Source organism: Tenrec ecaudatus, chromosome 10 (assembly GCF_050624435.1).
Source record: "Tenrec ecaudatus isolate mTenEca1 chromosome 10, mTenEca1.hap1, whole genome shotgun sequence".
Taxonomy (NCBI): Eukaryota; Metazoa; Chordata; class Mammalia; order Afrosoricida; family Tenrecidae; genus Tenrec; species Tenrec ecaudatus.
The window spans coordinates 77269477-77295967 of NC_134539.1; the positions used below are offsets into that span (position 1 = coordinate 77269477).

The following is a 26491-nucleotide window of genomic DNA, read 5'->3' on the forward strand; positions in this document are numbered from 1 at the left end:
GTTGATATTCGGATGACACTGTGTGCTCATCTCCCTCCACCACAGGGACGCTGCTGAGCTTAGCCTCAGTTACAGCTGTGCCTTTCCACGCCCCGTCGCTCCCCCTCTGGCCATTTTCTCGCATTTTGGTTGGCTTCTATTGGAGGTTTAGAAGCGAGTAGAGCCGCGTTCCACTCACATGTCCCCAGCCAAAACCCAGCTCCCTGCATGAAGTCACTCCTGACTCAACAGCGACCCAAGAGGGCAGGGTTGACCTGCCCCTATGGGGTTCCCAGACGGTCACTCTTTACGGGAGAAGGCCTCGTGTGTGTGTGTGTGTGTGTGTGTGTGTGTGTGTCTGTCTGTGTCTGTCTGGAGTTTTCCAACTGCTGCCCTTACATTTAGAAGCCCAAAATGTAACCATGATGCCACCAGGCTCCTCCACACCTCTTCATTAGGTAGTCTATAAATAGAACCAAGTTGGGGGGTACTGGGGGACCCACATCACACAGACATCAACCTGAACACGTCGTCTTCAAACTTGGGGTTGGGGTGGGGAGGCTGTGAGTCATTGGCATCCTAAGGACTGAGTTTGAATTCACTAGGAATTGTTTCCAGCTGCAAGTGGAGTTACGTGTTCAGGGAGAAAGTATGATTTAGCTTTAGCCAGAATGACATGAATGGCCTCATCCTCCTTAAAGAAATCTGCGGATTTTTTTTTACATTCACAAGGGAATGTATGTTCTTCCAGGGCGCCTGGAGAGGGGCCCTTGCCCACCGGGGGTCTCCTGGGATCCAGGGGGATTTGTGGGCCCAGAAGTGCAGCTCTGGGTGATTGTGGAGGTCAGGACCACTGCACAGCCTTTTTACTCCACTTTGAAAGTGGCTTGTTCATGTCCTGCCCACGTTTAAACGGGGAAACTGCCTTTGTGTGTCAACATTATTGGCTCGTTTTCTATGTGCAGAGCCCTTTAGAGCTGATGCTTTGAAACGCAGCAGCACCTCAGGGAGACAGGAGAAGCAGGTGCTGTTCTTGGTTCACAAAGCCCACCAAAATCAAGTTTAGGGACCTGTGCTTAATGCTAGCCTGTCTTAAGTCACCACTTTCACCCCTCTTACCACCCCCCACCAAAAAAGCCTTTACATTTTGCAATAATGATGGGGTCTCAGAAAGTCACAAAGATTTTCAGCGACATCCCATATAGGCTTCCCCAGTGCTTCTGCCTTCCATCTTCCACAGCAGAGGACACGTTCAAAACAGGAAATGGACGCTGGTTAGTAGCCCGAATTGAACAAAGAAAAAGGCAACAACAACAAGCTAGCTAGCGTGCTATCAAAATAGAGAAGTGTTTTTCATTTTTTATCTAGTTTCGAATGGCACCTCTGCTGGTGTGAGAAAAATACTCGATCGAGAACTCCTCAGGGCAGTTGTTTCAAGGGCCTGAGAAGCCGAGAGCGTTCAAGTCCAGTTCCTCTAGCCTCCCTGGAACTCATCTCCACGCAGAGACAGCAGGCCAGCCCCTGGAAAAGCCCGCCGTGGGCCAGCCCGCCCAGAAAAGGGTGTTTGTTAGTTTGTTTTCTTGGAGCTGTGCACATTTGATTCAGAAAGTAGCTCCTCTGGCTTGCACAGCGTGGGAGTGCCAGTCATTGTGAACATTGATGACCCTGGTTTTCAGTTGGGTGCCGAGCACCCATCGGCAGCAATTGGACGTAGGTAGCACTGATGGAACTGGGGAAAGGTACTTTGTCACTTCAGTTCCCCTAGTGTCCACGTGTCCCCTCTCAGAAAGCACTGTGACAAAGCCCAAAGCCTCAGGGACGGCCACTTCTACGCAGACTGGTCTTGGTTTCGTTCACCCCTGCTCTGCAAAAACCGAAGCAGCAAGAGCTCCGGTGGTCGGTTTGTTTACGCTCCTGCCCTACCCTGGATAGATGCACTTTGCCTGCCCGCCTTGTGTATGAATCTCACGCACCTCTGCTCCCCTTGGCCTCACCCCCGACAGTGCCCTCCGGCCCGGACCCTGCTTCCTGGTGCCTGGCCCTCAGAGCACGTGGGAGTTTCACTAACAGGAACGCCCGCCGGGGAGGACGGAATCACTGCCCACTCGTTGCGGCCGGAGTCCTCTTCCCTTGACCCGGCTGCATGGTGGCATCCTGGGGGTTTTGTTTGTGTGTGTGTTCTCCATTTTGTTTTCTGTTCATGTTTCTTTCTGCCCCCCACCCCAGAGTCAATTTGTACACACTGCCCATGAAGATCGGAAAGGATGGCTTGATGGACTTGTGCTAACGGTTATCTGTTTTGGTTTGCTGGTTATTCTGCTGCCTAATGACCTTTTTGTTTTTATAAAAATGGGCCCCGAGAGGCTGCCAGGACCCTTGCAAGGTAGCTAGGCTCCCTGCCGCCGCTCCGCCCTGACTTTCTTAGACCCCTGAGTTCTGAGTAAGTTGTGTTTGCATCCGGCTCTCGTGACTGCTTTGTTCTCACTCTTGTCCTATGAGAGAAGATTCTGTCTGGCACCTTCTGGTTGTACCCTCCAGTCTGCCTCTCTAATAAACGTTCTCTTTTTTTCTCCGTGTTTTGTATTTTAAATGATTTTTTACCTGTCCCAGAAAAGTGTTGTGTGCTGTGAAAACGTACCTCTTTACTCCTATCATAATGGGGTCTTCCTTCCTAGGAAAACGTACCTCTTTACTCCTATCATAATGGGGTCTTCCTTCCTAGGAAAACGTACCTCTTTACTCCTATCATAATGGGGTCTTCCTTCCTAGGAAAACGTACCTCTTTACTCCTATCATAATGGGGCCTTCCTTCCTAGCCAAGCGCTTTTTAAACAGTGTCCTTGTTGGGTTGCTTCCCTCTCCCTTTGCCAGGCCCTCGCTCTCACTCTGCACTGAGGGGCCTAGAATGTCTGTGTTTCTCTGGGTTCTTTCCTGTCTCCTCAAGATGAAGAACTTTCACTGTTTGTGGCCCAGGGAGCCCTGAGGGAGCAGTTTCCCTGCTCACAGATTTCCTACGGGATTGCTAGGGAGAGAGCCAGGCGGGGCTGCCCAGAGGGAATCAGGCCAGTGAGCCCTGGCCTCCCATCGCCCTGATCAGGCGAGCCGATGAGAGCTCTTGTCTTTCTCCCAAATGAAATTGAGTAAAATTGAGATGAGTCAGAGCCTGCCTGCCCACCCTGACGTCCAGGATAGCCTGTGACCAGAGACGCAACCGTGAAAGTTCCTGATCTCAGAATGAGCCTGCAGTAACCAGCTGCTCTAAACAAACCCCCTCTCCCCTCCCGTCCCCCACCCCCCACCCCAGGGCGGGGCCCTTTGCAGGAAAGTGCAAAAGGCCCGCCTCTCCCCGACTGCCTTCCTCTCTAACGGGAAGTTTCTCTTTGTCTTTTTGTGTTATAGATTCCTAGAGCCTGCGGCTGGGATCCAGAGCCTGGGGGGAGCCTTCTTCCCAGGAGAAACCACTTGGTCTGCTTGTCTCCACAGGCCTCCAACCATCAGATCCGCAGTCTGGTCTGGTCTGGAGCAGAGCGCGTGTAGCCTCAGCCCGAAACGACGTCCTCACCCCACCATGCAGTTGCCCGCCTTTCCATTCTTCCTACAGCATGCATCTGGTGGCTCAGCTTTTCCCACGGCCCAGCCTGGCTGCCTTTGTGTGTGTTGGGGGGGAGGAGGGGGGGCACGGGTAAGTCAGACTCGGGGATTGTTCCCCTCGACCCCACCCTGCATAGGCAAGGAAGACCACTGAAGCAGCCCCCGCCCTCCCTCCCTGGCCCGCAGTCCACCCGGCGATGGTCCTGGCCAGTCTTCATCTCACACTGTGCCTTCTGTGACAACTTTGCCACTGGTCTCACCACGAGGAGACTGGCAATCTGCATCAGGAGGGCCAGGCGCCCAGCCGGCCTCTCCCTGTCCCCAGTTGAGGTCCCTATTCACAGTCTCTTCCAGTGCCCAGCCAGGATGGCGGGCCCTTTTCTGGTGACGGGCGCTCGGCCCATTCTGAACCGGGGCCTGTCGTCTCCCCCGTGTTGAGAACTGCAGGTGGGGGCACTTGGGGAGTGGGTGGGTGTCTCACTTCTAAGCCACGTCACACAATCCGTCCTCTTTCGTTGACTTCCAAGACTAACACACTTTTGTCACCAAGGCCCCTGTGCCTCTTGTGGGCCTTCCTGTGATGCAGTGGCGACAGCTTCTGCATCGGGTCACATGTCTCCCGGGCCACCCCGACTTCAGGGAGGCTGCTTCCCTCCGATCTTCGTTTCCTTCCCCGTGGATAGCTAACTAAGGTCTTGTGATAGTGGTGCCGCCACGGTCGAGGGAGCTCGGCTGTGGGCAGGAGCACCCCCTGCAGCTGAAGGACCACCCTGGACCTCTGCATCCATCCACCCTTTTGTTTGGGTCATGGCACCTAGGTGGCATTCTTGATTCTTCTCCACATCTATGAATGTGCCGAAGAGAATGCGCTGCAGAATCAGATCCTGAGGGTTGGCCCCTGCCCGTGTTCAGAGGCTCGTCGCGTGTGTGGAAATGAGGGAGAGACTTCCTGTCAGCAAACCAGGGCTGACCTCATACCACACTTCAGGAGCTGCAAGCGTGGTCAGCCCTCAGTGACTAGAAACCACACATGAGGCCAGGCCACAGGGAGGTGGTTGAAGAGGGAGGAGACTGTGTTTCTGAGAGCAAGCCCTGTCTGTCTTGCTCAGAAGGGGGGGGGGCACCAGGATGAGCACTGAGAACCCCCTGTGGTGCTCCCCACCAAGGGACCAGACTCCTAAGTCAGTCAGGAGCTGGACTGGCAGATGGAATGGAAGTCAGGAAGTTCAGGGGGAGGTGAGGGGGCTCCCTTCTGCCTCTGCAGACCAGCCAGAGGGGTTCATGGTTCCCCAGGTCCCAGCAGCTCCGAGGAGAGCTCTTTGCCAGTGAGATGACCAGGTAGCTCCAGGAACCTCTGAACAGGATCAAGTTGAGCTGACCGCTGTGTACAAGAATTCGGAACGGGCTGTTTTGGGTTGTTTCTTAACCTGGGTTGAGAACCTTGGTAATCCATGTGCACTGCAGCGTCCATATCGGGCCGCATCAGAGGATCAGTCCATGGGCTTGTACTCCACCTGGCTTTTCCTGGGCCTTTTTGTTTCCCTTTTTTTTTTTTTGTTTCCTGTGCCACCTGAGTCTCCCCGCTGAAAAAGAGTGAAAAGTGAGTGCTTTTTAAGTGTTTAACGATTGTGTTTGCTTTTTTTTTTTTTTTTTGCCTGTCTGTGTGTCTGTGTGGGAAGCGCAATGCTGTAGCAGCCGGGCCTATTAGAGGAAGTGAGCTATTCTGTGCTGGTGGTTGAGATATACCCTGTACTCTGGGACTCCTCCTGTGAGACCGCTTCTATATTACAGAGCATTTCGCATATCGTACAACTGGCTTCTTGTTTCCCCGCTTCCCCTGCCCGTCACACCTGCACCAGTGCTGGGACGCCATTGTGCTGTCAGGCAGACCTGCTTGAAAAAGAGCCCACCTGCCTGGCAGGGGCTTCACCAACAGCCTGAGAGGGGGGGCTCCTGCTGGGAACCCTGCTTGCTCTTTAGGAAGAGGAAGAAGGAAAAGCGTGGGAAGCTGTCATGAGGCCTTTCCTCTGCGGTTCGTCACTTCCACCTGGGAGCTTTGGGGTTGGGGCACCTGGGGTCACACTTGCAGCTGCCTCCCCAGCAGTAGCACCAAGGCCTCTGCTGCCTTTGGGTAACGACATGGGTCATGACGGAGGAGAAGGTTAACCTTGAGGCCACAAGCTCCCCCAGAACTGAGGGTGTCCCACGTCTTGGTGTGGCTGCCCCCGTGCTCACGTCCTGAGAAACCTGCTAGAGAAGGGCACGTGGAGGTTTAACATGATGCACCCTTACGTTTTCCCTGTGTGCGTGCGTGCTGCACTCATTCTGAACTTTGGAGGCGATTCGGTGTCGAAAGGTCCATTGCCAATGTGAAGGTCCTGGAATTGCCCCTTCCTTGGTCCCTGGGGGAATTAAACCAAATCAAGTGCTTCCATTGGAAGGCTTATATTGTAAACTATATGTTAATCCTCAAAATGTTAAATAAAAGTATAACTTCTGGCACATACCACAGGCTTGTTTGATTCCACCAAGAGGGACTGCTTGTCCAATGCAGTGTGAGATGGGGAACAGTGCCCGGGCTGGGAGGGCGGGCTCCGCTCTGCACCGGTATTAATGTGCTGTGCCAACCCAGGGCTGGTCACATCTCGAGGGGCTCGGGACTCCCCAAACCGGCACCAACAAGGAGCCCTGGTGGTGCGGCAGTTAAACACTTGGCTGGTAGTTGAGGTCACCAGCAGCCCCCTGGGTGCAGGCTGTGGCAGTAAGCTTCCATAATGAGTGTGGTCTTAGAGACGCTTACGGGGACACCTGGACTGTGTCCCCTGAGTCGGAACCCCCGTGCGGTCAGGGGACGTGTCTATTCTCTCAGGGAACCTGTCCAATGTTGGTGACGTGATTTTCCATTGCACGTCCCTGAGACGGGGCGGCTTCTTATCCTAGAGAATTGTCAGCGGCTGCTCATGTGACACGTCTCAGGGACCCTGTGGGAGAAAGGAAATCCAAGCACAGTGATGGTCTTGGTAACGCGGCTGGGCTCTTCATTTGACCGAGGTGCGCCTTTCAGTTGTTTGGATGTGTGTGCTTGCAGGGGGTGGGGGTAGGGCTTTGAAAATAGCACCCAGCCTTTGTTATGGGATGGTGCCCAGGCGTCTCTGCCTCCTTAAGGGTTCTCAGAGCTGGTGGGAGAAATTGGTGGTTCAGGGAATGCAGCGCTGCCAGCCATGCCAAGTGGGCAGAGCAGCCTCGTGCCAGTTGTCAAGTAACTTGCTGGGGAGGAGGTGAGGTCATCAGAGACGATGCCAATGCACTGGCTTCCTTCCACAGACTGACGCCAGGGCACTAGCCGTCCTGGTGCCTGGAGAAGATGGTGGACACAGGTTTTAGTGAGCCAGAGCTTCGGGCGGTGCGGGACTGGTAGTGCCCGGGGTTCAGCATCAATCCCTGTTGCTGTGACCAAGGAGCTGGCTTTTCCCGTAACTGTTTCAACCAGACAAGACTGGACCCGTCTGCTTTGTGCAACTCAAGTTTATTCTTTAAGCATCAGACAGGAGAAAACAGTGCTACCCCCCAACCAGCTTCCAAAAATCCAGTGACGGTCAAGCAAGTCTTACACCTCAAAGCAAAATAACAGGTTTTGCCATGATCACAGGGAACAATGAGCTAGACCGGGGCTGTCAAACTGGTGGCCCCCGAGGTAATTTTTTTGTGGCCCATAATGCTCTGAAATAAAATGTAATGAGGGAGTTGTATGTACAGTATTGCCTCTATCTCCCCTAAGTGCTATTCATAACAATTTTTCTATTTTCATTTTATTTCAAAGCATCATGGGCCACAAAAATTACCTCGGGGGGCTGCCAGTTTGACACCCCTGATCTATACCTACATTCTCCAGGGGCTCGCAGACCGCCCCCCCCCCTGAGGCCTCATGCACCATTGTTTGTGGAAGCGGGAGGTGTGTGGCCTGGCCTCCTTGCCTTCAGGGAGACATCCTGGCTGATCACGCTCCCCAGGGACTTTCACTGCAAGGGAGTGGGCCAGACTGTAACCTTTTGGGTTTCCAGCAAACCAGATCTTACAATAGGTTTGTCTTTCAACTATTCAGATGACCAGCAGGCCCTTACACCCCTTCTATCAGTTCGAACCCACCCAAAGTTGCCTGGGGAAAAGGCTTTGGTGACCAGCCTGAAAGCCCTGGGCCTGCGCTTCTGCTGGGCGTCACGGGGCCCGCCCTCCGTGAGCCGGTCCGCTGGTTCCGTGTGGTGTCTTCTCGTCTGAGACTGCTTCAAGGGAGCCAGGTGACCCTTGTCTCCCCTGGAGCTCTGCTTGTCCAGGTTACCGACAAAAGAAGGATTTAGGGAGACAATGAACAGCACGTTTTAAAAATGGTTTTATTGGCGCATATGTCACAGATCATACTAAACAGCACAATCTCTCTGACTTTGTCTCCCTTTGTCACGTGGGAGAGAGCTGCTTCCCTGTCCTGCAGTCTGCCAGTGCTGAGGAGGCTGGGCGGTGTGGGCTGAGTTGGGGCACAGGGCTTCACCTCAGGTTCCTTGCCTGTAGCGGGAGAGGCCGCACCCATAGGCAGCTGCTGTGACAAACAGGGACGGGTTTATCCCTGCTGCCATCCACGAAGGTAGTTAGGTGATTCCACGCTAGTCCCGTGAGGTGGTTGGCTCTAATCCAGGACATGATTTGCACCGCTAAACTCTGGACTCCTTGGTGTTGGGAACACGAACCTGTTGCCCTCTGGGGCCTCTCTGCCCAGAGATGTTTCCATGCCCCCCCAGGCTTATCCCGAGCCTCACCCACTGGCAGTGCCGTGTGCTTGGGAACAGGGTAGCAGGTGACTGGTTTCCAGGTGCCCTGCGAAACCACCTGCAGGCACGGGTCCCTTCAGGAGACAGGGCCCGAGTCAGGAGGCAGCAGGCTTGTCAGCAAACAGGTCAGTGACCAGCAGGTCGGGCTCCTCAGGTCTGACGGGAAGTCCCCTCCCCGCCGCCACCGCAGGCCTCCCCCTCCTCCACCCCCGCAAGCCCCACCCTGACCTGGGGTGGAGAGGACACGCCCTAACGGGAGCAGAGGCAGCTCAGCCAGGATGGAACCAAGCTCCCTAACTTAAGAGGGCGGCTAGGAATGGGTGCGTGCGTGTTTCCCAACCCCCTTTCTCATCGTTTAAGGGGAACGCATGGTATCCATGCGCCAGCCGGACATCAACATCCAATGGGGTGGCCTCCATGGAGGACAGCGGGAGGGGGCAGATGGTGGAAACCTGAAGGTCACTCTGGTGACACCTTGTGGCGATGTCTTGAGAGATCCTCACCCCCCGCTGCTCTCTGAGGCAACTGGGTCTGCCGCCTCCTTCCAACCTCTGCTGCCCTTGGGAGGGAGGTGGGGGCATAGCACTGCCAGCCCCCATGCCACGGGGTCAGACGGCCGAGCAGCCGCACTGTGTGCCAGAGGCCTGTTCAAACATTTCGTGGTGCGGTGAATGGCATTTGATGAAATCACCTCCCATCAACCAGTACATCTCTGGGGCCACAACAGATGCAGGAAGGAAAGCCGTGGAGCTAAGTGGGGGGTGGGAGGCTAAGATGAATTCTCCTTGGAAGGGGTCCCTGGGTGCCTGAGCATTCCTGCCAGGACACGCTTTCGTGCGCTGAGCTGATCCCCTACCCTGACCCTGAGTCCGACCCCAAAAGCACTGGGTTTGGCCTGGTGCATTCTTGGGGGTCAAGCAAGACACGACTGCGCCCCTGGGGCAGGACGTCTAAAATGTTGGCGGCTCCCTCTCAAGCTGCTCCTGCACGAGTTTCTTCGGAGCAAGAGCTCACCGTGTTGAGAACAATCGCCCTGTAGGGAAAGCTGGAGTGGGGCACACCACATACCTTCTCAGGGGCTCTGGCACAGCTGCCACGGGACCAGCTTTCTTTGCACTGAATTTGAAATGGAACCAAAAAATAAAGGAAACTGGTGCCAGACAAGGCGCCCTGGTGGCACAGTCAAGACTCCCTGCTGCTCTGAGAAAGGCAGGGCTTTCTGCTCCCCCAGAGTTATAGTCCCAACCAATGGATCGATCGATGGATCGATCCCAATGATGGATGCAGAATCCCCACCCCCACCCCGGGGATGAACAACAGAAGGGAGACAGTGTCAGTGTAAGATGAAAATAATAATCTATAATTTATCAAGGTCACGAGGGGAGGAGAGGGAAAAATGAGGAGCTGATACCAAGGGCTCAAATAGAAAGTAAATGTTTAGAAAGTGATGATGGCAACAGATGTACACATGTGCTTGATACAACTGATGTATGGAATGTTGTAATAGCTTTAAGAGACCCCAATAAATTGACTGAAGAAATAAAAGAGTGACAGTCTCAGAAACCCCGCGGGGGCAGCTCCACCCTGTCCTCACAGTCACTAGGGGTCAGCAGGAACTTGAAGCCCACGAGCACGAGGCAGGAGGAGACCCGTATTTGTACCGTAGATGGTCATTCACAGATTTTTTTAAATTTTATTTTTATTTACTTATTTATTCACAAGCTTTTACGTTCCAGTTGATGCTCATCAAAGCCTGATGGAGACCTTGTGGTCTTGGTGGACAAGGCCATGCCAACTGACCACTGTTCCCCAAGTCCTCAGGCCTAGAAACTCCTTCTCTCAAGGTGTTTGTTGAAGGCCGGGACGCTTTCCTAACTGCATACTCGACTGTATTCACAGGCATTATTTGTAGCACGTATAAATACACAAGGAAACAGCCCACGTCAACCCCAAGCCAGATGATGTCCTGCTGACTGCTCCAAAAAGGATTACAATTGAACGTCCTGGATAGAGTGGGAGAGTGTCGAGGAAGCAAACTCAGACCAATGAAAAGGGCCCGCTGACTGATTTCATAGGGATGAGTGGAACCCCGGGACTAGGGCCTCCAGACATCCTCCCAGCCCGGAGCCCCGCTCAGCCCCCGGCTCAGCTTTCAGCCAAACGCTCGGCAGGCCTGTAGGGCCCACGGCCACACGGAGGAGGCGTGCACTGGGCCCAGCCGCTCCAGCAGATCCTAAGGGCAGCGTTTGCCCAGGAGAGAAGTGCGGCAGACAGGGCTCCTCTGAAAGCACTGCCCACTGCCATCGCGTGGATGGAGGCCAACTGACAGTGACCCTATAGTCAGGGCAGGGCTGCCATTGCGGGCTTCAGAGACCCTAACTCTACAGGAGTAGAAAGCCTAGCTTTCTCCGAAGGAGCAGCTGGTGGTTTTGAACCGCTGACTCTGCAGTTAGCAAGTACCCCCACCCTCTCCCAGGCTCCCCCTGTAAAGCACTAGCAGCTCCAAAGGGCAGCAGTTTCCAGAGATGCCCCCAGGGCCACCCTTGCCTCAGCAAAGGATGTCACTGGCCCCTAGCTCCCACCCATGCCCAGGCCTGAGGGAAGGGACCACCCTGCTTGGCAGCAGCCCACATAGGCCCCGGGAGTACCCAAGTCCATTGGTGCCTGGCTGGAACCAGCCTGTGGGGTGCATTGGCCCACCCACTGACCACATGTGGCCCCACTCCTTGGGGGCTGTGCTGGAAAGGAGATGCACAGCGTGCATCCGTCCGGAGAGGAAATCCCTGCTGGGCAGTCAGTCGTGTGTCACGGGCACTGAGTGAATGGCAGTGCAGGCAGAGGCGACAAGGGCCACGAGAACGCTACAGGTGTGGGAGCCGGGTGTGTGTTTATTATGATATTCTGGACACAAACCAGAACGCTCCGACGGGGCGAGCTTACAGTCGTCCACACAGCATGCACGCAGAGGCAGGAGGGAGGCCGGCCGGCTGCTCGCTGGTGCAGCAGCAGTGTGACTAGGCTGCTTCAAAAGGCAGCGGGTCCTTCCCCCAGCGGCCGCCTGTGCTCACAGGCGCCAGGCCCCGGCAGGAAGAGGAGCCCGGGGAAGCCACAGAACAGAGGTGGGGCTGAGGGGCGTGTGGCCAGAGGGGTTGGGGCCCTGGCTAGACCAGCCTGCTGGGATTCCCGCGGACAGCCTGGAGATGAAGACCATAGCAGATTGGGGGCTTTGCAAGCAGCACCCCTTCTCCACTCCCTATTTGCTCTGACGCTGATGGGGTGAGCCCCTCCCCCGTGCGGTTCTTGCTCAGGAAACCACTATGCCACCAGAAACAAGGCTCTGCTCTGGGGGTGCTCAGTCAGTCCTGGCACCCAGCAGTGGCCTGGCTCAGCAGCCAGACACCCACTAGTGCGAGCAGCTGGGGTGTCGCCCCCCCTCCCTCTCCCCCCCGTGAGGGCTCCCACAGCTCCACACAGTGCTGGGGTGGGGGAGGGGAAGCCGCACTGAACTGACAGCACATGACAGCAGAATGAGGTTTGCTGGGGGGAGGGACTCACAGCAGCAATGTCCCAGACTGCAGAACTGCAGAGCTGGGGGCACACTGGGCAGGAAGGTGAGGGGCGCACCAGCTGCCTCCAGAAATGTCTTCTCTTGTCAGACACCCTCTCCTTACCTCAGGTCACCATCAGGACAGCCTGTCTTGTCCCAGCCCAGGGGGGGGGGAAGCAGACCACCAGGCAATGAACGTGAGCGCCCCCCCAAGCTGGGGTGTCTGGAAGCAAGCAGCAGCAGCACCCCAGCCTCTGTCCAGGCTGCAGCCTCTGACTGACATAGAGCAACCTGAGGCCCCAGCCCCAGCCCAGTGCTTGGGGACAGTAACCAGGCCCGAGCGAGCCAGAGGGCAGGTGTGGGGGCTCAGTGGTAACAGTAAGTTGTCTGTCCACAGCGGGAAGAAGGCCCCAGACGACGTCACAGTCTCGGTCATTTAAAGAAGCCTGGCGTTCATATAGTTCCCTGTAGCAGCTCTGCCCTGTGGGCAGACCCACCTCTCGACCTCTGTGCACCCCTGGGCCAGCATGGCAACCCGCCTCTGGGGTGCCCGGCACCCCTCAGGGGAGGGCGCAGAGCTCACACTGGGCTCCCTGGAGTGCCCTCGTGGAGGGTGTGATTAAGGACATGCTCTTCCGGCACTCGGAGGGACACAGAGGGTCTCTGGAGAGGGACGGGGGCCGAGAGGACCCTGGAGTCTCACAGATTGGCCCACCAAGTCACACGGCCCGGGTCTCGGCTTCGATTTTTTGCTCCCCGTGTAAGCTCTCAGGGTCTGGGAGCTGTGCCACGCTCTGTCGGATGGCGATCTCAGGGCCGCCCCCGTACAAGGCATGCAGGTAGCTCCAGGTCTCCTCAGAAATCTGCCCGTAGTCGGCGCCTGCAGTGACAAGGGACACAAGCTCGACTTTGCAGAGAAAGCCTCCTCTGCCAAGGAGGGCAGGGCGGACTGGGTGGAAGGCCTCAGCCAACACTGAGACAGGCTGCAGGTGTGGGGAGGACTGGACCCGGGGGCAGCAGGACGGCCAGGCCTTGGGCGCTGGACTCACCATGCTTGAGTTGAAGGTGGCCGCTTCCCTTGGTCTGCACAATCCTGCTGTTGTCGATGGGCCCTGGCGGCTCTGGGGCAGATGGGCTCAGGTTCAGGGGGCCCCAAGCCCTCCCAGCCGTGAGCAGACCCCGAAGTCCCACCCTCTGCTTCGGCCCTCCACCCACCACAGGCCACAGAGCCATCCTCTGGGGGGGAGGAGGGGGCAGGACTCCAGCACCCACGATCCCAGAGCCAGACAATCAGCACCAAGTCTATGACAGGTGATGTTTGCCAGCGGCACGGACTTGTCATGTACCTATCACAAGTCAGAGCTGGAGGAACTGGGGGCACCAGAGGGACTTTCTAGAACTGATGGACAGTGCCCTCATCTCGATGGGGGACCATTGCCCATCCCCCGCCCTGTGTGCCGGGCCCTGTGCTGAGCAGTCTGGTTCGCCTCCTGTCCACCTCGGCAGCCGCATGGTCAGTGGAGGCACATTCACGGAGATAGACGAGCAGGACGGCATGGGGCCACAGCTCCTGCCCACCTGCTTCACTGCCACACTGGACTGCATGGAGCCCCACTAGGAGCCACCAGCTGTCCTGTGCGGCACCTTGGTCGGCGGCAGCGAGCCTGCCTCCTCCCCTAGCACTGGCCAGTGCTTATTCGATCAGTGACCCCCAGACAGATGTCTGCAGCACAGGCACACATCCAGGTTCCCCTGAGACACAGGGACCTGAGAATGTCCCTCATGACGCTGCCTGTCTCCCCACTGTAACCTGCAGGGCCACGGGCCATGATGCCCAGGCCCTCCTCCTGAATCTGACGCCGTCAGCTGCCATGCTTAAGGCAACGGCCTCCTCCAAGGGGTGGCGAGGACCAGCAGCCACCTGGCCCCGCTGAGTGGGGCCAGAATGGGCCCTGTGCTAGGACAGCCAGCCTGGAAGGTTCTCCCGTGGTGGGGTGGGCTGAGTCCTGCTAGGCAGCTGGAGCTTCTCCCAGCAGCATCCACCCCCACCCTCAGAGATCACTCCCTCCATTCCTGGAAGGGCAGCCTGGAGTCCCTCCTGGAGGGTGAGGTGGGGTAGGTGCCAGGCCTGGTGCCGAGGCCCTGCTCTACTCACCGCTGCCTTTGCCCTTGACAAAGGCCTCCCACTCGCGGAACCAGTGCATGCTGATGCAGTAGATGATGCCCGGAGACTCCTCGGCCTGGAACGCCTTGTTTAGCTGGCATGAGGAGAAGGGGGCATGGGAGGTCAGTGCCCTGTCCCCACCCTGGACTTCCTGTCACATCCTCACCCCCCACTCCCAGGAAAGTGCTGGCTGCTCTCGGTGCACAGACGCCCAGCCCAGGGCTGTGAGTGCCCTTGGACCCACCCCCGTGACGCTGGCAGCCACTGTCCCCACTCCTCACGCGGTCCTCAGCCTCCTCGGGCCCATGGTGCACACGGAGACTCTCCCCAGTCACCACCAGCGCCCGCTCACCAAAGGCCGTAGAGCCTGGTGCCCAGCCCAACTTCTGTCCTGCCGTCTCAGCAGCACCGCAGGGCGGGAGAACGCACCCTTTCTGAGGGGGTCACTGCCAGGCCTTTCTGCCCCTTGCTTTTCCTGAGCCCCCTTAGCCACAGGCAGCCTGTCCCATGCTGGGAGATCACGGTGCTGTCACCTGCCTCTAGCATCCAGGGATGTGTGAGGCACCCTCCTCCCCACAGAACAATCCCAACGCACAAGGAGCCAGCCCCACAGGGCAGCACCGCGAGGCGGAAAAGCACCGGTTACCAAAGCCAACCCGCAAATCCTTGGCTGCTGCTGAGCTGGCTCTGACCCAGCGCGCCCTCTCCAGGGCTCTGGGCAGTCCTTCCTCTCACAGCGCGGCGGGTGGGCTAGAACCCGCAATCACGCGGTTCACAGTCCAAGCTAGCGCTAGGCAGTCTTCCACACACAGTGCTCACTGACTCAGCCCGACGCGGCCCGCCAGGCCAGCAGACGGCCACTCTGCTCTTCCCAGATGGCTACGCGTGCGGCCAGTGGTCCCCACGCCCCAGCCTGTGCGCACCTTGATGAAGGTGTCGATCTCAATCCTCCTGCGTTTGGCCAGCGCCTCGAGCTCCACCTGGCAGACGGAGCACACGTACAGATGGTTCACGGCGGGGCCGCCCCCGAACCTACACGGGTATGGGGAAAGACAGGAACCCTGAGGGCCAGGCCCCAGCGGGGGAGGCTGTCAGCCTGCCAGGCACAACCCCTGCCTGTGGCGCAGGACGTGCAGACACCTCGCAGCACCCCCAGAAGGCTCCCCTGGCAGGCCCTTCCCCTAGGCCCTCACACCCTGGGGCCGGTCACACACGCCTGTGGGCGACAGAGGGGTCCTTTCCTGGCAGCCTGGCTGGGCAGGGGCAGTGGTATCTGCAGGTGGTAGGCGAGTGTGTGACCCCAGCCGGGGGGCAACCCCCCAGTGTCTGCGAGGCACCTTTCTGTGGCCCCAGCTGCCCGCTGGCAACAGGGCAGGAAAGAAGCCTGCGCCAAACAGGCACCTCAGCATCCAGCATCATAAGGGCATGGCAGTCAGACAGAGGGCTGACCAGAAGGGCCTGGCCTCTCCCCAACTGATGCCCGGGCCCTGGCCGGAGAGTGACAGGAGGAGGCCACATTCACAGGCAGAGTGGAGCCCGAGGCCCTAGCTAACACAGGCAGGCACAGGAGTGAGGGCGGGGAGGAGAAGCTAGACAGACAGAGGCCAGCTCCCTACCTGGGGGGGCCCCACCCCACTATCCCCCAAGACTTCCAGCTAATCCAGTGTGCCCCCTCCACCTGCTCAGCCCCCTGTCCCGGTGATGTCGGTGCTTCTGGAAAGTCCAGAGGGGCGAGTCAGCTGTGGGGTAGAGCCAGCCCGGGCTGCGGGGTTGCTCAGCTGAGCCCCTGCCAATGCGGAGGTGGGCTGGGCCTCGGGGAGGCTGCCTCACCTGCTGTAGAGGTGCTCCCACACGTTCTGGGGCAGGATCACCACCAGGTCATCGATGTAGTGGTATTTGTTGGGGGGAATGCCTGTGGAGGAGGCGGATAGACGGACAGACAGATGGAGGGAAGGAGGAGGGCTAGGGCTGCAGTGGCCCCCGCCTGGCCCCCGCCCGCCGGCGGCTCACCTCCGTGGGCGCAGAGGAAGGTGTGGTTGGTGATGGGCCCCGGCTCAGCGAAGGTGTTGAACTTGTTGAGCCACTCCCGGGACACGTAGAAGCGCAGCAGGCTGGGCTCCCTCGCAGCGGCCAGTGACACCACCTGCTGCCGCTCCCTCACGGCAGCCTCACTGCTCTTCCTGCGGGGGAAGGAGGGCACAGCTGCGGCCCTGCCCCTGCCTGCCCCACCCAGGCTGAGGCCCAGGGCAGTGGAGGGCTGGCCACCTGTAGAAGAGCACGTAGGCCTCGGCACTCCGCACGGCCATCTCGTGGACCTCGGTGACGTACTGGTCGTCAAACTCGTACCACTGCCCGTTGATGACGTTCTGACAGTACGCAATGTAGTGCCCACCTGAGGCAGAGAGAGGCAGGCGGGCTGCAGGGCCCTGCCCGGGGGCTGGGGGAGGGGGGGTGGAGACGGGTGGGGGGGCAGCGGGCAGTCAGACTCACTGCCTGCGGTGCCGTGGTGACAGATGACGGAGAGGAGGTCGTAGGTGGTGATCTGGGACGCGCACTCCTTGGCGAGGAAGGGGCGCAGGTCCAGGCCTTCCAGCGGGAAGGAGACGTGGCTGTTGATTTTGAAGGAGTACATCACCTCGTGCCGAAAGCGCTTCAGGTGAATGCACAGGATCTGGGGGCACAGGGGAAGCCGCACGTCACCAGGGCGGGCGAGGGTCCCGCAGCAGGACACTGACAGCCACAAGAAGCCTTCCCCAGGCCCATGGCCGTGGCCCATCAGCCGCACAGACAGACGCTCCACGTGGGAGCCCAGCTGGGCCCACTTTAGCTTTCTGGCCAGCAGCACCACCGTGTCCGGGCCCGATGCTGGGCTCTGCTGCTAGGATGGGCTACTCCCCTCAGGACCCTGACCTTCTCTGCCACTGGCCACCAAAACTCTGAGAGCGACTTTGGGTGCTGCCTCCCTGCGAGTCTGCGCCAAGGTTAGCCGCACCTGCTGAGCCCCATCAGGAACGCCCTCGCCAGGCTGTGACTCCAGCACACGGCCACCACCTTTCTCCAGGGCTCACTGATGCACCCTCCCAGACAAGTCTCCCCTGGAAGCCCCAGCCCAGCCAAGTGTGCCCCTACCCCAACTCTGCTACTGATAGGGGCCACATCTGCCCCATGCCTGCTCACAAACAGGCAGAATGGCAGGGGAGCTGAGGGTACACACAGAGAGGACCCCCAGCCGAGCCTGCAGACTCTCCCCAGGCCGCAGAACCCACTGCCCCTGAGTGGAGTGGGGGGACCAGCCTCCTAGGCCTGCCAAACCCTGTGCTGGAGGCAAAGCTGTAAGAAACAGTCGAGGAGTGGGGATGGGGGTGGGGCTAGGGGTGGGGGTGCACTCACCTCGGGCAGCCGCAGCACTTTGCAGTACTTCACCCCATTCCGCAGCCTGCGGGGGAGCCAGCAGGGTAGTGAGCAGCGAGGCACCCTATGAGCCCCCCCATCCCCTGGGAGGCCAGGACCCCTGTCAGGGGTGCCGAGAGAGGAGGGGGCACCGGAGGCCCGAGGTGGGGTGGGAGGCGGTGGCGCACACTCACTTTCTACAGCGCTCGCAGCTGTACATGTTGTCGCCTGGGGCCGGAGACCAAAGGGAGCCGAGTTAGTGAGGCGGCCTGAGGCACAGGGCCAGAGCGGGGCCCCACACGGGCAAGGCCCCCGCTGCTCGCCCTAAGAAAACGGGCGAGTGTAGCCCAGAAACACTCCCAGCTTGTTGGTGCACCACCGGCAAGAGCGTGAGGTGTCGGAGCGGGTGGAAGTCAATCCAGAGACAGCACCCTCACTGCTCCTAGGGGTGCAGGCAGGGAGGGTGCAGGGGAGAGCGGGAGCCAAGCGTGCTGGATACAAGGATCAGGAAATGACCTGAAACTGGTCGTGGCGATGGTCACACAACTCTTCAGCATGTCTCACACACTGAGTTGTGAATAAAGCGCTTACAAATCTGAAATAGGGTAGGAAAGAAAGCAGCAGCACCCCGATCTTCCATGCACAAGGGGACGAGCCGCAAGCACACTAAGCAAGCAGGGAAGCTGAGGAACGGGGTGCTTCAACAGAAGGCCCGCCAACGAGGTGAACAGGCCATGTCCCCCTCGTCCGCAGAGACACGAGAGAAGGCGAGCTGTCATTCTGCCCATTCCATGGCAAGGTGGGCGGGCAGGAGAGCCCAAGTCCTGCAGCCTGGAGGTCTCCCATGTCCACCATAAAGGCAGAATCTGCCGGTGTGTGCACTGACGTGTACCACCCGCCTCGCAGGGTCATTTTTCGGAGACGGGCACCGTGTGTATACATGCCCGGACCACTTACCCTTCAGCTCGTCAGCAGCAAAAAAGGCAGCGAGGCAGTCCTCCAGGGTGACCACAGGACCCCAGAACCAGCTGGGAGTACAGGACACCACGATCCTGCAGAGACAGCCAGGGGCTGGCAGGGTTGCTCCCAGGTGCTTCACAGAGAGGCTGGGGAGTCCCAGGTTTGCTCTGGACTGGAGGCCCCGCAGGGGCCCGGTGAGCCAGAGAGGCAGTGGTGGAAAGGGCAGCTGAGTTCCCCCAGGCTGGCTGTCCTCAGTCCACATCTGTGAGGATCCATGGCCACAGTGCCCCCACCTGACAGCTGGATGGGCCCCTGACGTCATGCAGGTAAAGCCCCCTCACAGCTCACGCAGCTGCCTCTCAACCCTCCCCCAGGTCCTCTGTCCTCCAGCTGCATAGGTCCACCCTGGGCTCTGAAAGGGCGTCCACACAACCCTAGTGTGGCCAGGGAGCGCCAGTACCCGCAACCCCGTCTCGCCACCTTAACGCTTCCTCCAGTCTCCAGCACCCTTCCAGAACCTTCCCCCCAGTCCCTGCAAATACGTGCGCTTTGCTGAAGGTCTGTCTCCTGCCCAAACTGCGGGGGTCATGCAGGTGTCAGGCCAGGGCCCAGCGCAAACACCAGGAGGGCGTACCGTCGGATATACTCCATGATGAAGGCAAGCCATCCCTGGGCAGCATAGCCGTCCCCGCAGGTGCCCGGCTTGGCTGGCACGTTCTGGTAGATGGCTGAGTGCAGCTTGGCCAGGTCCTCCTTGCCAGGAATGGGCAGCGACAGGTCCTGGAACGTCTCCTCTGTGATGGACACCTTCGGGGTGGAAAGTCAGTTGGCTCTCCACTTCCGGGCCCCCACTGGAATGGCGGCAGCACCACAGATTCAACCACCAGATGGCAGCGTGGGGGAGGAGGCCAAGATGGGGAGCCCTACAAGCAGATGGGGAGCAAGCAGACAGTGGAGGGGGCTCTCCTAGCACCACCACTCCCCGGTGTGAGAACCCTAGGTTGCCAGCAGCCCTCACCCGGTCACAGGTGAGGCACTGCACATGGCTGAGGACGGAGCCGTCGAAGATGTCCGAGATGACGCTGCGGTAACTTGGCTCCTTCCGCCTCCGGCTGCCAGCGGGCAGGACCTGAGCTAGGGGCACAGTACGGGGCCAGTCTAATCTCCACCTGTTGGTCTGGGGTGAGGGGCAGGCACTGGGGCTTCTTGTGCCAGGACACAGGGTCAAATCTTTCTGAGGTGACCTCAGGGTGACACCTGTAAAACATCCCCACCCCACCCAGGTCCTTGTGGAGCTGTGAGCATGCAGAGACCACGTGAGACGTCCCAGCCCAGCCCCTGGCACCAGGGCTGGACAGGGGCTGTGGGCGCTATAGGCACTCCCAGCCCAGAGCGCCCGTGCAGCTCCAGAGCTGCGGGCCCTCTGCCCCACCCCGCCCTGTCGTCCCTGCAAACCTTTCTTGAGCACATAGGCCGGCCCCATCCTCACAGGACTGGCGCGAGGCGGGGTGCTAGACAGCTTGTGGATGGGACTGCAGGGGCGGGAGGAGCTACGCATGTGGGCGTCGTTGTCGGGCTCTGGGACAGAAAGGGGCTGTGCTGCAGCCAGGCCAGGCTCCCCATGCCAAGCCCAGGGCCCGCCAGCAGCTTCGATGGGACTTGTGTGCCACCTGTGTCTTGCGCGCCCCCTGGCCCCAACGCACACTTCCCATTGGGCTCCACTGCTGGCTCTAGCTTCCAGCGAAGGGAGGCCGACTGCTCTGGGTACACCGGGTACAGTGGTCCAGGCCCCTGGTCAAGGTGGCTGGGAAGCCTGGGCTGGGCGTGGTGGTGCCTGGAGCACAGCAGGGGCTTCCTCCCAGCAGCCCTGGGCAGCCTCTAGCTGGCAGATACCTGGCGTCCAGCAGGGGCTGGCTGAACGCGGTGATGGCTGAGTCTCCCCGGGCTGGCTGTCCAAGGGGGCCATGGCAGTGTCCACGTCAGCGTCCTCATCCACCTGCTCGGAGCTTGTGCGCTGCCGGCCCCAGGAGAGCTTGCGCTCCTTCATCCGCTCCTTCTCGGAGATGGCGCGGCCCACCTCTTCCGGGCTCAGCAGCTCCATCTCAGCCTGCAAGCTGCTCCCGCCGCCACGACCCTGCCCGTCGCCCTCCCCCCGGTCACTGCTTGAGTCACAGGACAGGAACTCGTCCTCTGATGGGCTTCGGTCACCCTCTCGCTTCTCGTCGGTGTCGCTGGAGTCGGAGTCCCGTGCGTCTGTCACTGCCGCCCCCTCCGGCTCCTTGAGCTCCTCGTGCAGCTGGTCCATCAGGCAGCGCAGGAACTCCTGGGTGTCCTGGAAGCAGGCACCCTGCTGGGGTAGTCTCCCCCCAGGCCTCACTCACACGCTCCGGGAGCCCCATCCTGACCCCCGTTTACTGAGAGCTCACCAGCTGTAGCCCAGCAGAGCCCAGATCCCAACGACTGCACAGGTCATACGCACGGCCATCACAACTGCGTGTGGAGAGGGCATGTGCCTCCCGGCTGCCATTGCGCACCTGCGCTGACAGCCAGCACCCTGGACGTCGAGGGGTCGTGCCAGGGAGGGAACAGCTGGGTTCCACACCAGCTCTCCCAAGCAAGGCCAGCCTCCCTCTCTGCCAATCCTTCCTCCCTCTCTCCGGCCTCCGCCAGCACCAAGCCTTGTCTGCAGCCTGTGTGCCTCCCTCAGGCCCTCAAGGCACTGAGGGGCTCACAAGCTGGAGGGGCTGGGCTGGAGCCAGCTTCCTGCACACCTCCAACCACTGAAGACACTGCCACCTACAGGCGGGCTGTGTGCTGCGCAAGTCATGGCTGTGCCCACCAAATCCTGGCTCCTTCCACAAGCCTCCAAACAGGCTGCCCAAGGAGCGGGGAGCACGGGGCTAGACTGTTCCTTGGGTAACATGCAGGATTGGGGTGGGGGGAGACGGGTAGACTACTGGATTAGTGGTTTGAACTACTGAATGCACCAACGATGATCTGAAACATAAACTCCATCTAATTTACAATTAAAAATGGCTTAAAAAGAAGGAAAACCAAAAAAACCCAGCCTGCCCACTGAGCCCTGCCCCCGGCTGTCCCACCAGGAAGTGCTCTGAAAGATGGGCAGGTTAGGGCTGGCAGCTAGCGAAGCGAGGCCCAGTGGGGGTGCTGGGCCCCAGAGGAGCCCCGCTCTGACCCTGATGTCAGAAGCAGCCCGAGACCAATTCCGAGGCCCCATGAGGCCGGGATCCTGCAGCAGCCAGATGCAGCCAAGTGCCCACCAGTCTGCAGGGCCCCACTCGCTCCTCTGTGGCGGACAAGGGCACCCTCTGGGAGTCAGACACCAAGAAGAGACAGTAGCCACTTGCTCACTTCAGCTAGGGAGATGGGGGAAGCGGTGGGGGTTGTGTCAGGTTCTCTTTCGGGTCTTCCTTCTAAGCGCTACATCATGTGGCCACTGCAAACCCTCAGTCCACACAGAAGCAGGACAGTGTGGTCTGGCCAGGACGGGGTCTAAGCTTCAGCCAGACCTACTCCAAGGAGGAAGGGAGTCCAGCAGCCAGCCAGGATGTCCCCTCTCAGCGTCCTCCCCATGTGACCCGGCGTCTGCAGGGGCCTTGCTATGGCACATCCCAGCCATGATGCGCTGGGTGACCAGGGTGAGCACCGTGCCCACTTGGTGTCACATGGCACTTGCACAGCGCTTGCGCCTTAAATGGCGGGTGGCAGATCCGCCACTATCCTGATTGTCTCGCTTCCCAGCAGGTGGTTTCTGGTAGTGTTCAGTGTCACATACAGACCAGGTGAGGGCAAGCGGGGTGGGGGAGAATGCCTGGGAAGGGATGAGAAGTAGGGGAAGGGGGGGTAGTGGAGAGGGCCACAGACACCCCTGCCCTACCTCTGACCCCATGTTCAATCGTCAGAAGAAACCACCAGGCAAGTCCAGCTCCAGCCTGCATCCCACCAGTGAACCCCGGCCGTGTACAGTCTGGGCCAGCAACCTGTGCTAAGGCAAAGACCTGGATGCCTTCTGCTTCATTTTGGTGCCAGGACTTCATGGAACAGAGAGATGTGCTTACTTTCAAAGGGTTCTCTGGATTTGAAAAATAGTAAGAATGAAATAAATATTGCTTCTGGTTGAGGGGAGAGAGAGCTGTGTGTCACTGGAGTGCGATCCCGAGAGACAGAGATGCTGTGATGAGACCCAGACAGAGATGCTGTGATGAGACCCAGAGACAGAGATGCTGTCATGAGACCCAGAGAGAGATGCTGTGGGAAGAGACCCAGAGACAGAGATGCTGTGATGATACCCAGAGAGAGATGCCGTGGGAAGAGACCCAGAGAGAGATGCTGTGGGAAGAGACCCAGAGAGAGATGTTGTGGGATGAGACCCAGAGAGAGATGCTGTGGGAAGAGACCCAGAGAGAGATGCCGTGGGAAGAGACAAGAGGCAGAGATGCTGTGGGAAGAGACCCAGAGAGAGATGCTGTGGGATGAGACCCAGAGACAGAGATGCCGTGGGAAGAGACACAGAGAGAGATGCCGTGGGAAGAGACCCAGAGAGAGATGCTGTGGGATGAGACCCAGAGACAGAGATGCTGTGGGAAGAGACCCAGAGAGAGATGCTGTGGGATGAGACCCAGAGACAGAGATGCCGTGGGAAGAGACCCAGAGAGAGATGCCGTGGGAAGAGACAAGAGGCAGAGATGCTGTGGGAAGAGACCTAGAGAGAGATGCTGTGGGATGAGACCCAGAGACAGATATGCCGTGGGAAGAGACCCAGAGACAGAGATGCTGTGGAAAGAGACCCAGAGACAGAGATGCTGTGGGAAGAGACAAGAGGCAGAGATGCTGTGGGAAGAGACCCAGAGACAGAGATGCTGTGGGAAGAGACCCAGAGAGATATGCTGTGGGATGAGACCCAGAGAGAGATGCTGTGGGAAGAGACCCAGAGAGAGATGCTGTGGGAAGAGACAAGAGGCAGAGATGCTGTGGGAAGAGACCTAGAGAGAGATGCTGTGGGATGAGACCCAGAGACAGAGATGCCGTGGGAAGAGACCCAGAGACAGAGATGCTGTGGAAAGAGACCCAGAGACAGAGATGCTGTGGGAAGAGACAAGAGGCAGAGATGCTGTGGGAAGAGACCAAGAGACAGAGATGCTGTGGGAAGAGACCCAGAGACAGAGATGCTGTGGGAAGAGACCCAGAGAGAGATGCTGTGGGAAGAGACCCAGAGAGAGATGCTGTGGGAAGAGACAAGAGGCAGAGATGCTGTGGGAAGAGACCCAGACAAAGATGTTGTGGGAAGAGATCCAGAGAGAGATGCTGTGGGAAGAGACCCAGAGACAGAGATGCCGTGGGAAGAGACCCAGAGACAGAGATGCTGTGGGAAGACACAAGAGGCAGAGATGCTGTGGGAAGAGACCCAGAGAGAGATGCTGTGGGAAGAGACAAGAGGCAGAGATGCTGTGGGAAGAGACCCAGAGACAGAGATTGTGTGGGAAGAGATCCAGAGAGAGATGCTGTGGAAAGAGACCCAGAGACAGAGATGCTGTGGGAAGAGACCCAGAGACAGAGATGCTGTGGGAAGAGACCCAGAGAGAGATGCTGTGGGATGAGACCCAGAGACAGAGATGCCGTGGGAAGAGACACAGAGAGAGATGCTGTGGGAAGAGACAAGAGGCAGAGATGCTGTGGGAAGAGACCCAGAGACAGAGATGCCGTGGGAAGAGACTCAGAGACAGAGATGCTGTGGGAAGAGACAAGAGGCAGAGATGCTGTGGGAAGAGACCCAGAGAGAGATGCTGTGGGATGAGACCCAGAGAGAGATGCCGTGGGATGAGACCCAGAGAGAGATGCTGTGGGAAGAGACCCAGAGAGAGAAGCCGTGGGAAGAGACCCAGAGAGAGATGCTGTGGGAAGAGACCCAGAGAGAGATGCTGTGGGATGAGACCCAGAGAGAGATGCTTTGGGAAGAGACAAGAGGCAGAGATGCTGTGGGAAGAGACCCAGAGACAAAGATGCTGTGGGAAGAGATCCAGAGAGAGATGCTGTGGGAAGAGACACAGAGACAGAGATGCTGTGGAAAGAGACAAGAGGCAGAGATGCTGTGGGAAGAGACAAGAGGCAGAGATGCTGTGGGAAGAGACCCAGAGACAGAGATGCCGTGGGAAGAGACAAGAGGCAGAGATGCTGTGGGAAGAGACCCAGAGAGAGATGCTGTGGGATGAGACCCAGAGAGAGATGCTTTGGGAAGAGACAAGAGGCAGAGATGCTGTGGGAAGAGACCCAGAGACAAAGATGCTGTGGGAAGAGATCCAGAGAGAGATGCTGTGGGAAGAGACCCAGAGAGAAATGCTGTGGGATGAGACCCAGAGACAGAGATGCTGTGGGATGAGACCCAGAGAGAGATGCCGTGGGATGAGACCCAGAGAGAGATGCTGTGGGAAGAGACCCAGAGAGAGATGCTGTGGGAAGAGACCCAGAGAGAGATGCTGTGGGATGAGACCCAGAGAGAGATGCTTTGGGAAGAGACAAGAGGCAGAGATGCTGTGGGAAGAGACCCAGAGACAAAGATGCTGTGGGAAGAGATCCAGAGAGAGATGCTGTGGGAAGAGACACAGAGACAGAGATGCCGTGGGATGAGACCCAGAGAGAGATGCCATGGGAAGAGACCCAGAGAGAGATGCCATGGGATGAGACCCAGAGAGAGATGCTTTGGGAAGAGACAAGAGGCAGAGATGCTGTGGGAAGAGACCCAGAGACAAAGATGCTGTGGGAAGAGATCCAGAGAGAGATGCTGTGGGAAGAGACCCAGAGACAGAGATGCTGTGGGAAGAGACAAGAGGCAGAGATGCTGTGGGAAGAGACCCAGAGAGAGATGCTGTGGTATGAGACCCAGAGACAGAGATGCCGTGGGAAGAGACCCAGAGAGAGATGCCGTGGGAAGAGACAAGAGGCAGAGATGCTGTGATGAGACCCAGAGAGAGATGCTGTGGGAAGAGACAAGAGGCAGAGATGCTGTGGGAAGAGACAAGAGGCAGAGATGCTGTGGGAAGAGACCCAGAGAGAGATGCTGTGGGAAGAGACAAGAGACAGAGATGCTGTGGGAAGAGACCCAGAGACAGAGATGCTGTGGGAAGAGACCCAGAGACAGAGATGCTGTGGGAAGAGACAAGAGGCAGAGATGCTGTGGGAAGAGACCCAGAGAGATGCTGTGGGAAGAGACAAGAGGCAGAGATGCTGTGGGAAGAGACCCAGAGAGAGATGCTGTGGGAAGAGACCCAGAGACAGAGATGCTGTGGGAAGAGACCCAGAGAGAGATGCTGTGGGAAGAGACCCAGAGAGAGATGCTGTGGGAAGAGACAAGAGGCAGAGATGCTGTGGGAAGAGACCCAGAGACAGAGATGCTGTGGGAAGAGACCCAGAGAGAGATGCTGTGGGAAGAGACCCAGAGAGATGCTGTGGGAAGAGACAAGAGGCAGAGATGCTGTGGGAAGAGACCCAGAGACAGAGATGCTGTGGGAAGAGACCCAGAGAGAGATGCTGTGGGAAGAGACAAGAGGCAGAGATGCTGTGGGAAGAGACCCAGAGAGATGCTGTGGGAAGAGACAAGAGGCAGAGATGCTGTGGGAAGAGACCCAGAGACAGAGATGCCATGGGAAGAGACAAGAGGCAGAGATGCTGTGGGAAGAGACCCAGAGAGAGATGCTTTGGGAAGAGACAAGAGGCAGAGATGCTGTGGGAAGAGACCCAGAGACAAAGATGCTGTGGGAAGAGATCCAGAGAGAGATGCTGTGGGAAGAGACCCAGAGACAGAGATGCTGTGGGAAGAGACAAGAGGCAGAGATGCTGTGGGAAGAGACCCAGAGACAGAGATGCCGTGGGAAGAGACCCAGAGAGAGATGCCGTGGGAAGAGACAAGAGGCAGAGATGCTGTGATGAGACCCAGAGAGAGATGCTGTGGGAAGAGACCCAGAGAGAGATGCTGTGGGAAGAAACAAGAGGCAGAGATGCTGTGGGAAGAGACCCAGAGGCAGA

General features: G+C 58.4%; 2 protein-coding genes across 2 annotated transcripts in view; one reads left to right on the forward strand and one right to left on the reverse strand.

Annotated features, from left to right (window-relative positions):
* FNBP1 (formin binding protein 1) overlaps positions 1–6076 on the forward strand; it is a 163912-nt gene extending 157836 nt beyond the window's left edge. The window contains exon 17 of the mRNA XM_075560639.1: positions 3379–6076. Within this exon, the coding sequence (XP_075416754.1) occupies positions 3379–3386 (8 nt within the window). The 3' untranslated portion in view covers positions 3387–6076. The remainder of the gene's footprint in view (positions 1–3378) is intronic.
* A 4795-nt stretch (positions 6077–10871) lies between these two features.
* USP20 (ubiquitin specific peptidase 20) overlaps positions 10872–26491 on the reverse strand; it is a 50498-nt gene continuing 34878 nt past the window's right edge. Inside the window, exons 11-25 of the mRNA XM_075560646.1 lie at positions 20345–20783; positions 19907–20029; positions 19470–19585; positions 19086–19258; positions 18449–18543; positions 17686–17719; positions 17492–17537; positions 16592–16772; positions 16367–16493; positions 16112–16281; positions 15932–16013; positions 15025–15133; positions 14093–14195; positions 12987–13058; positions 10872–12817 (exon numbers count right to left, since the gene is read on the reverse strand). Coding sequence (XP_075416761.1) covers positions 12657–12817; positions 12987–13058; positions 14093–14195; positions 15025–15133; positions 15932–16013; positions 16112–16281; positions 16367–16493; positions 16592–16772; positions 17492–17537; positions 17686–17719; positions 18449–18543; positions 19086–19258; positions 19470–19585; positions 19907–20029; positions 20345–20783 — 2031 coding nt within the window. The 3' untranslated portion in view covers positions 10872–12656. The remainder of the gene's footprint in view (positions 12818–12986; positions 13059–14092; positions 14196–15024; positions 15134–15931; positions 16014–16111; positions 16282–16366; positions 16494–16591; positions 16773–17491; positions 17538–17685; positions 17720–18448; positions 18544–19085; positions 19259–19469; positions 19586–19906; positions 20030–20344; positions 20784–26491) is intronic.